Here is a 10142-nt window from a genome sequence, read left to right on the forward strand (position 1 = left end):
AGCGGCTCAGAAAGGTGATGTCACTTGCCCAAGTTCACACAGGCAGAAAGTGGCCACTCTGGACCAGAACCCAAGCATGGGTCACCTGAGCCTTTAACCATATACACAGAAAAACACACGTGCCCAAAGATCACCCGCCTACCCAGGTAGAAGGGAGCGCTGTTCAGTGGAGGTCAAACCAGCCCAGGAGAGCAGGATGGTACTATGGCCACTTGTTGACCTGGCCTGGAGACCAGGCTGGCTGTGGGGAGTCAGAGCACAAGGTCCTCAAGACAGGGGGGCAAGGGTCCCGATGTGGGGCTGTTTCAGGCTGGGACCCTCCCTACCCCTTTTTGTCCCCGGGAACCATGGAAGTTGCTTTCTCACCTGCCTTTCTCTCAGTATGTGAAAGTGCTAAGGGGTGTTTCAAAACAACCCCTGGGATTAGCACGCTGATTGGTTACTAGCTCCTGTTTTACTTTAGAGACATGAAGACTAAGAGGAGGCGGGTATGAAGACCTTGCAGCCAAGTCAGCAGCAACACCCAGGCTGAACTAGATTTATTCCCAGTTCAACCCTCTTTGTGGTCACCTGGTCATCCCTAACCCTTCATATTTATAGCGGATTCCTGGAGAGGATAAACGACGTGTCCAACATCACACCGGGGGTTAGCAGCATGGCCTGGATTAGACCCCATCAGACACTAAAAAGGATTGGGGTCCCTAAAGCCTGCATTAGATGAGCCTAGCTAGGTCCCCTCCTACAGCAAGCCAAGGGAAAAGCTTGGGAAAAGCTATGTGAGGTGTGCTGGTGGGAGGACACAGAAAAATTAAAATTCTTCTTCAACTCCCAAAGTGTGCTCTCTGGCCACGACCCCTGACAACAGGGAAATTCCCAAAGTGGGCATGAGCCCTTTAAGAGGAGGCCAGCAAGACAGGACCATGCTGCAGGGGATTGTGGGTAATCATATCCCATTGTGTGTGTGTGTGTGTGTGTGTGTGTGTGTGTGTGTGTGTGTGTGTGTGTGTGTGTGGAGAGGGTGCCAACAGCCCTCCCTTCCCCCACAATCTTCAGCAAGGCCCATTCAGTCTGAGGTAGCTTTGAAGAACCAGGCCACCCAGCAGCCAGGCCCATCCCTGACCAGAGAGGGACCCCACCCTGCTCCTGGCTAAGGATGTGGGTCTGGTCTGTTCTCCTCAGCTCACCTCATCCCTGCCCAGGGAACGTGTCTTCACAGGCGTGTGCATGCACAGGCATCCTCTCTGGGACCTCAGGTCTCCCTGTGTCTTTTTCCTTCTCACACAACAGAAAACACCACCAGGTGAATGAGGCAATGGGGCCTGGGTCCCACAGGCCCTGCTGGACCCATAACAGTGGGCACCTGGGGCTGGTGCCTAGAGGCTTAGAGATGCTGGAGGCTTCCCCACACTATCCACAGAAGAGGAGTAGGTGCTATTTTGTTCTAAAGGGACGAACACCTGCCAACAGACAGTATCTGAGGCCCCAGAGCCCAAACATTTTGTTTTATAACCCAGCAAACAGTTGAAAAGACCAGGGGCTTTCCAAGGTCACACAAGCAGCTGGCGGCAGAGCTGGCCTTAGAACCTAGGTCTCCTGGCTCTCAGGCTGGAGTCGTCCTCCCTGCCCTTCAAGGGTTTTGGCTGCCCTTAAGGGTCTCAGCAAATCCACGGGCAGCAGCTGTCACTCCAGATATACTCCCCATCCAGTCCTTAGGCTACAGGCGTGAAGCTAGGAAAAGGTCACCAACTCTATCCCAAAGTCCCATGTCAGTCACCCAGGACAAGCATGGGGGCTGGGGTGGCTAGCACGTGTATTCACTGTGTGCCAGCCACCAAGCTGGATTCTTCTCTATATGAGCTCATTGTATTGGCACAGCAGCTTTGTAAGGTGCTCTACTCATTTTGAAGGAAACTGAGGTTCAGTTGAGTCATTCATCCACAGCTAGAAATCGACAGGGCTCTGAGTCAATCCTAGACCTTACTCAAGACCATGCCTCAGCCATGATCATACTTCTCACTGGCAGCCACGCTTTATTTACATCTCCACCCCAACCCCACAGCCCTCGCTGCCAGGCCCCGGCTCCAGGCCACCCCTGCCCCTGGCCAGGGAATAAACAAAGGTGAAAGTGATATTGATTAAACAAAAGAACAGAAACTTGGCTGGGGCACCGGGGAGAAGTTCAGGGTGGGAGCTTGGTTAACTATGAACCAGTGTGTGGAAAAGAGAGAGGCGAGCCTTCCCCTACCTGGCTTTTCCCCAGGGGAGGTAGGGTCAGGGACACACTTGACCCTTCTTTCAGGAGGTGAGACCAGCAGGGAAACTGGACAAGCCAAATTTGGGGAGGAGGTGGGATGGTGAGCACCCTGGGCTCCATGACTAAACCCACCAGTGACGCTGATGGATCTTCAGAAGAGGCCACTGATACAATCACTGTCCTCCCTCATCCCCCCTCCTGAAGGTTCCAAGTATCCCCCAGAATAAGCAAAAAGGACGCTACACCTTGGCAGAAAGGAAGGCTCCACTAGTGCGGTTACCTGAAAAGGCAGATCCACAAGCAAACCACAGTCCTGCCACTTCACCTCCCTATATGAGCCTGGGGGCTTATGTCCCACCTGGAATCCTTCCTTCCCTCTCTTTGTAAACAGGGCTAGTAGCACCTGTGGGATGATGAGGGTTAAGTGAAAAGCATTAGTGTGTGGACACATAAGGGACCCAGCAGGAGGTCTGGTACACAGCAGGTGCTCAAGGAGTAGCAGCTATTAATCCCCACCTGCCTTCCTCCTGGATAAGGAAATTAGTGCTCAAAGCATCAGAGAGACCTGGGGAAAGTTGTAGAAAGAAGCAATTCCATTGCTAGAAAGCAGGTGGTTGGTGGGTGGGGAAGAACATGGCAAACCTCAAAGGGACACAGCCTTTAATGGGTTATCTTGCTTCTGAGACCAGAGACTTTTCAATAACCAATCAGGTTCTTCTAGACTCTGCAAGAGAAAAAGACCCCGAGATGGGCCGAGGCCTGCCCAAGGTCGCACCACTTGGAGTACCTGGGCTAAGCACACAGAAGCAGAGGAAAGACCGGTTGTATTTTCCCAAAAGGATCAAACAGCAATGACCAAGAGACGCCTGAAATTCTACTTGAGACCTGCATCCCCAGAGTCTCCGACATGGCCTTGAGGATGAACAAAATATCTAAGAGGCAAAAAAGCCACATACCAACTCACAACCTGGGGCTCTGGTACCTGAAGGGTTAAGCCAGGTCTGGGGGTGAGGTAGGGAGTTCGAATGTCAGCTCTGCCCAGGCGCTGTCCACTCTGAGGTCGGGTTACGCTGAACACAATCACTCAGGAGAGAAGCCAGGCCTGGCACCGCCAGCAGCCAGCTTCTCACCAACCCCCCAGGGCAGCCCATTCCCACAGCCAGGGCTCCAGGATCCTGGGGTGCCAGCTAGGAATGGGGGCAGACGGTGGGAACTTCTGGAACCTCTGGACGTCCCCCTGCCAGGAGCTGATGTCCCACCCCTGTCACTCACTCCCCGGGTGATCTTGGGAGATTCCCTCTCTGGGCCTCGGTTTCCCTACCTGTAAAAGACAGTTCTCAAAGAGACAAACCTCCCTCTGTCTCGAGGCCGGGTAACCAAGCTGGGCGCTGCTCCGATTACCGGTGGAGACAGCTGGGAGGGGCTGGCTCCCTCAGGGCCGCAGAGACAGAGGTGCATTGAAGCTGGGGCTTGTAATCTAGGCAGCGGATCCGCGGTCCCTGCTGGATCTATGGGTGGGAGGTAAACAGGCCTCCCTGTTCTCAAGAGCAGAGCTGATAGCCTTGTCTCAGCTGATTAGATCAGCTCTGGGTGCTGGCTTCCTGCCCCTCTGACGGCCCCCCACGCCCTGTATGGGGAAGCCACTGCTCGAGAATATGTCCATCTGTCCCACAGACGGCTCAGCCCGGCATCCCCAAGGCAAGGAGTGCCCTTACTCCTGGTGACCTGCCTAGCCACTGGTCACTCCTGCTCCCCCCATGCCCCGGGGTTCGAGTGGTACAGCCAGTCCCTGCAGGCCTGGCCATGACCAGCAGGCTTCACCATGTCACTATTTCCACACATACCAGCCTCTCCCTGCCTCCCCTTTCCATTACCCCAGGTGTCACCTGACTAGCAGCCTCTTCTACTGTGCCAGAGAAAACTAGGGCAGCTGAGCTCCCAGCCCGGCCGGCCGGGCGGGCCTGAAGGACTGGGAAGGGGGCATGCAGAGTAAGGGGGTGGGGGTGGGGAGCTAAGTAGGCAGGAGGGCCTGGCTGAAGGGTGGGGGTGGGGAGTCAGAGGGTCTGCAGAGAAGGGTAGAAAGTAGAAGGGGCAGGTAGGGGGTGACTGCAGAAGGCCAAAGCTGTAAAGAACTGTTCATATCAGAGTGATCTTTTGGGGATTCCTGGAGCCCTCCGAAAAGGATAAAAAGCTTTGATCCCCAAGAACTGTGACCATCGGTTTACATTTACACTGTGCGTACAGACGCCGCCCTCCTCAAAGCCAGTCTTTGGCCAGGCTAAGAACCCTTGTCTAGCCGCTAATAATAAACTCAACTTAAGCTAGCACTTTACAAGTTTGCCAAACACCGATTATGACCCTCAGGTGACACAGGTGTTTTATAGAGGACACTGGGGCTCCCATCAGGGAAGTGACTTATTAACTGCGTGTTCCTGGGCGAGCGACAGAGCTGGGATGGGGACTCAGGTCTTTCTGGCTGTGAAATGTACCCACTGGCTGTCACCCAGCCTCCAGCAGACAGGGCCAGGGGACCCCGTGAGATGTGGGACTGCACCCAAAGGTCACCAGTGACTTAATAACAAACCAACCCGAGCCGTCAGGGTTCTTGTACTCCTAGGGTTAAATCAGGCCCGGACTGTTGACTAAAGCCTTCTCCCTCTTCTCTCTCTAGGCACCAGGCAATGAAAACATAGGAAAACGGGCTTTTCAGAACACTGTACCTTTTCTGTCCACCATCTCCCCTGAAACCCAGAGTGCTGTTTGTAATTCACTCGGCCTTCGCAGGGCTAGAAACTCTGGCCCTCCTCATCTAGAACAGTGTCCCTCCAACCGTGGGTGGGGGTGACGCCAATCGCAGCAGTGACCCCATGGTCCATACCCTTTGCAACACCCCTGGCCCGTCTCCCCCCCAGGCTGCAAACTGCTCAGCAGGGGGTTCCAACGGATTCCCAGCAGGAGGGGTGGGGCTGCCAGGAACTGGTTCTTGATTAAATATAAACCCATCTGATAATTAGCAAACAGCCCACTTCTAAGACAAACAAATTGCAGATTTGGGCTCCGTGGGCCCCACCCTAGACCCTTCCCGCTCCACCTTGCAGCTGTGGGTTAGAAATCGGAGAGGAAAGAACGCTTTCCAGGGGCCTTGGGGGTGGGTTCCTCAAAGGTACCAGGTAGCATTCAAGTGGCCTGGGCAAAAAAGGTCACTGTCACCAAGACAGCCTCCTCCTCCCAGGCACCACCCTGGGAGCATAACCAGCCACCTTGCTATCTGGTATAAGCCTACCACAACCCAGATCTTCTTACAGAACAGAAAGTTGAGAGGCTGAGTGGCTCATCCGAAGCCAGGTAGCGAGCTAGTAAGAGGTAGATTTCACACCTCTGGAGTTAGGTCTACCTAACTCCAAACCAAGGTTCCAATGCCCTCCAGCCAGTCCCAGGAAGCAAGGCGGGGACATCCAAAAAAACCAGAGACTCCTGGGGTCACATCCAATCTGGACTGTACACGCTTTGCTCTATGAACTTAGACCAGCTGCAGCCTCAGTTTTGCTTTAAGGAAAAAAAGAAAAAACTGCATTACCTGCTCAGCAGAGGCCAAAAGACCAATGTTGAGGACTGGCTGAACTCTACCCTTTCAAAGTCCACACAGAGGCAAGGCGTTGTGAAGGTCTGGGCCTAGTGTTAGTATTTCTTATAGGTCCCCCTCGAGGCCCTGGACACTGAAATGCTGACTATCTTTAATAGGTGCTCGAAGGACAAGGTAAGACTCTGGAGCCCATTCCAACGCCCCCACTACAGAGGCATCCTATAGCCAAGAGGTAGAAAGGAAGTGGGTGACTCAGGCTGGCCAGCTAGTTCTCTCTTCCAATGACTCACTGAGCCCTATCCAGCCCCTTCCCCCAAGTTTTAAATGGTCATTTGGAAATCACACCTAGCAGTCCAGGAGACCGAGGACAGCTAGGAGTCAATTCCTCCCAGGAGGGAGCTGGGGCTGGGAGCCCATCCTGGCTCTCCCAGTTCCTCATTCAGGCCAATCGGCACTCCAAGTCCTTGGAAAAGCCCTCTGTTTCCAGGAGCTGAATGTCCTGCCCACCCCCAACTTCTCCTCTTGTTCAGGCTCTCTACCAAGAAGGCCAAGAACCCTCTCCTCCCCCATCAGTATAGCCTCTCAGGACAGAAAGGACCCTGGAGGACTCGGGTCCAACCTCCTCATGTTAGAGTTGAGGACACTGAGATCCAGATAGGGCACATTGCTCAAGGTCACCCGGCAATTCAGATGTAGGACCCAAGGGATCTCTACCTTCAACCCGGCCAATTTCCTGATCTGAAACGTTCTGTGAGGATACTCAAAACAGACACCTTGTGTTATCAGACAGACCTTGTTCTGACCTTGGCAAGCCATTACATTCCTCTGAGCATCAGTTTCCTGTAAAAATGGAGATAATACCTACCTCACAGTATCACCGGGAGGCATTCATATCAGCAAGAAGCTACCTCAGTGCACCTTTTAAAATGCAGTTACATGCCTGAATGTTATTTATCCATGCATACAAACATTTCCTGCGCACTAACTATGGGATAGGTATTTCACTAAAAATGAACAAAGCCGAGTCCCTGCCTTGAGTGTGTGGGGGTGGGGGTGGGGGTGACTACTCAGAATTTGGTGGGGTGTATTCATTCCCTCATCAACCATAACTTTCTTCAAGGGAGGGAATGCCTTAGGTGTCTTGATGTCTTTTCAAAGTGTAGGTACTTAATTATTAATAGAATACCTGGGCTGATAAAGGGCTCCCGAGGCCATTCAGTTCAAATCCCAATTTACAGATGGGGGTGGCAACCCAGAGAGGGAAAGGGACCCAACCTTACAGTCAGAGCCCCCCAAAGCATGGCCCAAATCTTCTCCTGGGTGCTTGGTGGCTCTCAGGGCTTCTAAGAAGTCCAAAGAGCTCTCACTGGTCACTCAAGGATCCTAGACCCCCCGGGCTTTCACCCCAACCCTACTCTGTGCGATCAAGGAGAGAATTCTCAAGAAGATCAGAAATATCTCTAAGCTAAAGTACAACGGTGGGGGGAGGTGAGGACGCACTTCCCCCAAACTGGCTGGGCCTGGTGCCACCTAGGTGGGCTGTGTCCAGGGGCAGCAATATCTCTAGGGGTGGGGGTAGGGGGAGTTCCAGCTCCCAAAACAAGGCTGCCTTTAGTTGGCCAGGGAGGGAGTGGCAGGAAGGCAGTTCAGGGGAATGCTCCCAGCTGGACAGGAAGAACTGGTTTAGGATGGCAAGCCCCGCCAATGGAGAAGAGGCAAGGAGCTCAGCCTGGGTTTCCTTCCCAAAACCTGTGGCACCTCGGGGGTGGGGAATACCACCCAAGGGGAGGGACCCCCACAGCACTATTGGAGGGGGACTGGGCAGAAATTCTGATGGCCTCCATGCTGTTACCCCAAAGTGGTACCCATTTTACCTCTCAGTTCCCTCACCTGCAAAGTGGGTATAATACAATCCCCACAGGCTTTTTGTGGACCTGGCATAGGTAAACACTCAATAAACCCTGACTACCATTAGCAAAACCCTTTTCCCTGGGCCTCGGTTTCTCTACCTGCAATAAAGGGGCCGACCAGATCATCTCTAGGATCTAATCCAACAATGATGAGGTCTGCTTTTTCTGACCACAACCCTGGGAGGAAAGGGGGTGGCGGGGCCAAAAGGGGAAGCCCTGTGACCCAATTAGAGAAGGAAGGTCTGTGACCTTAGGCAGGAAGGGGAGAGCTGAGGTCAGAATGAGAGGGGGACACTTCTCTCAGGAAGCAGCTGCTCAGGCTGACTTTTCCCTGCAGCTGATGGGTCACACGCAAGATTGACAGCCCTCCCCCAAAACTATGTCCTTCTGACTGCCCCGGGGACACAGCTGTCTACTCCTCACTCGGAAGCACTTGCAGCCTCAGCAGCCCAAGCTAAGACTGGCACGTGAGAGCCCACGCAGTGACCGCACAACCTCGGGGGGGTCTTTCCTCTTCTCCCCACACTGTCGAGGCTGGCGTATTCCTTTAGATGCCTCCCCAAATGCTAGACTCCAACACATCCTTCAGGGCCTAGTTTAGAGCACTGCACCAGGGAGCAGCAGGCTTGGGTTCGAGTCCTGACTCAGCCACTAACCTTCTGGCAAGGTTGCCTTTAGTTTGGGGAAGTCAGCCCCCTCACCCTGGGCCTCTGTTTTCTTCCACCTCAGAATTCCTTGAGGCTGGCCAGCCCGAAATCTTTAGATTCTAAACTAGTCTTGAGTTACCTGAGAATGGGACACAACAGCAGCCACTCATCGCAGCATCGGACTACTAGAGGAGCTGGGACTTGGAAGCCTGGCAGCCTAAATTTGAGTCTGACTCAGCCCCTTATTAGCTGTGTGACCTTGGGCAGCTAGTTAGCTTTCTAGCCTGAGGACCAGTTTCAGAACAGTCACAGGGTTTAAGCTAGTTGATGGAGCCATTAGAACAGCCATTAGAAAGCCATAGAACATTGCCAGGAACACCAGAAGCACTAAAGGTTTATCATCCCTGCAAGCCTGCAATTGTGCTGCAGGCGTTATTGCTTGGGGGCTTATTCATTCAACTGAAGCCTCCCAGGCAGAATCTCCTTTTCCCTAAATAAGCTCAGAGAAACGGTAGCCCCTTACCGGAACTAACCACAAGGTCTCCCTTTCCCCAAAACGAGGGCTTAAGGACACGAAGGGGGCACAAAGCCCAGGCTTTGGGGAGGCAGATCGCCTCACCCGGCGATTCCTGCGCTCCCAGCTTCCCAAAGGAGATCGCCTCCCTCCTCTCCAGCTCACTGCTGGGATGAATGGAGCTTCTGGTGGCCCAGAAGTTTGTAAACTACGACAGAAACCAGTGGGCAGTGAGAAGGAAAGGGTGAGACCTTCTCTCCACAGCCTCCTTCATCTTACTCAAGGCGGGTGCTTAGATTTCCCCATCTGCACTGAGCTAAAATAAGCACCCTTCTTGCAGAAAACGGGCTCATCGCCCCTTGAAAGCGTTGCGCGTAACCACCCCTCCCGCCCACCCTGGAAATATCAGTCTTAACTTTGTAGGGACCCTAAAAGAAACACTGGTCAACAGCCTGCCCCGCTCGCCCACACCCTTTGTGCAGATGGGGAAATTAAGACGGAGCAGGGGCAGGCTTTGCCCTCAGTCACAAGCCAGGGGCAGCGCTGTGGCCAGAAGTGAGGTCAGGGCTCAGTTCTCCAGTCCCCAGTGTGTTAAACAAGGCCCAGCAGAACCCCAAACTCCTCCCACTTCCGAGTCCTCGCAGCCCCCCTTAGCCCCAGGCATCTCGGATTCTAGAGCTGCCCGCTCTGGGCGCCCAGGAAGCGAGGAGGGGGGGTTGAGGCTCCAAGCCTGTCCCAGGATCACCAGGTTAGGGGCGACAGTGTGTGTGTGTGTGCGGGGCGGGGTGGGGGGAGAAGGTGACACCGGCTTAGTCACGTCCCAGCCTGGAGCCCGCGGCCGGGCTGAGGTCAAGGGGAGGCGGGAAGAGCAACAGGCTGGGGGCGCAGGGCGCGCAGAGGAGCCACCCCCGGAGGCCTCCCTGTGACCTCGGGGCAAAGTTTTCAACAAACTTTCTCCGGCCTCGATGTCTCCTTGGGAGCGGCGCAGCCCTCTGATTAACCCTATTCCACGCTCCCAGGAACAAAGAAGACACCGGTCCGCACCCCCCCACTCCCACCCCCGCCATCTATCTCTAAGCACCTACCGATTCCGCGGTAGCGGCGGAGGCGCCCACGAGGAGCAGCAGCAGCAGCCGGAGCAGGCAGGCGTGGGCCATAGTAACACCGAGCGGAGAGGTCGCGCAGGCGAGTGGCCGTGGCTGGCGGGCCGCCCTCCTTATAGGCTGCAGCCGCC

The 10142-nt window shown here is 54.4% G+C and overlaps 1 protein-coding gene across 1 annotated transcript in view; it reads right to left on the reverse strand.

The window, feature by feature from the left end:
- Window positions 1-10106, reverse strand: part of SDC4 (syndecan 4) — an 18075-nt gene extending 7969 nt beyond the window's left edge. Inside the window, exon 1 of the mRNA XM_019637043.1 lies at window positions 9994-10106. Coding sequence (XP_019492588.1) covers window positions 9994-10065 — 72 coding nt within the window. The 5' untranslated portion in view covers window positions 10066-10106. The remainder of the gene's footprint in view (window positions 1-9993) is intronic.
- Window positions 10107-10142: the final 36 nt, after the last annotated feature.

The sequence above is a fragment of the Hipposideros armiger genome, unplaced genomic scaffold, assembly GCF_001890085.2.
Source record: "Hipposideros armiger isolate ML-2016 unplaced genomic scaffold, ASM189008v1 scaffold_31, whole genome shotgun sequence".
NCBI lineage: Eukaryota > Metazoa > Chordata > Mammalia > Chiroptera > Hipposideridae > Hipposideros > Hipposideros armiger.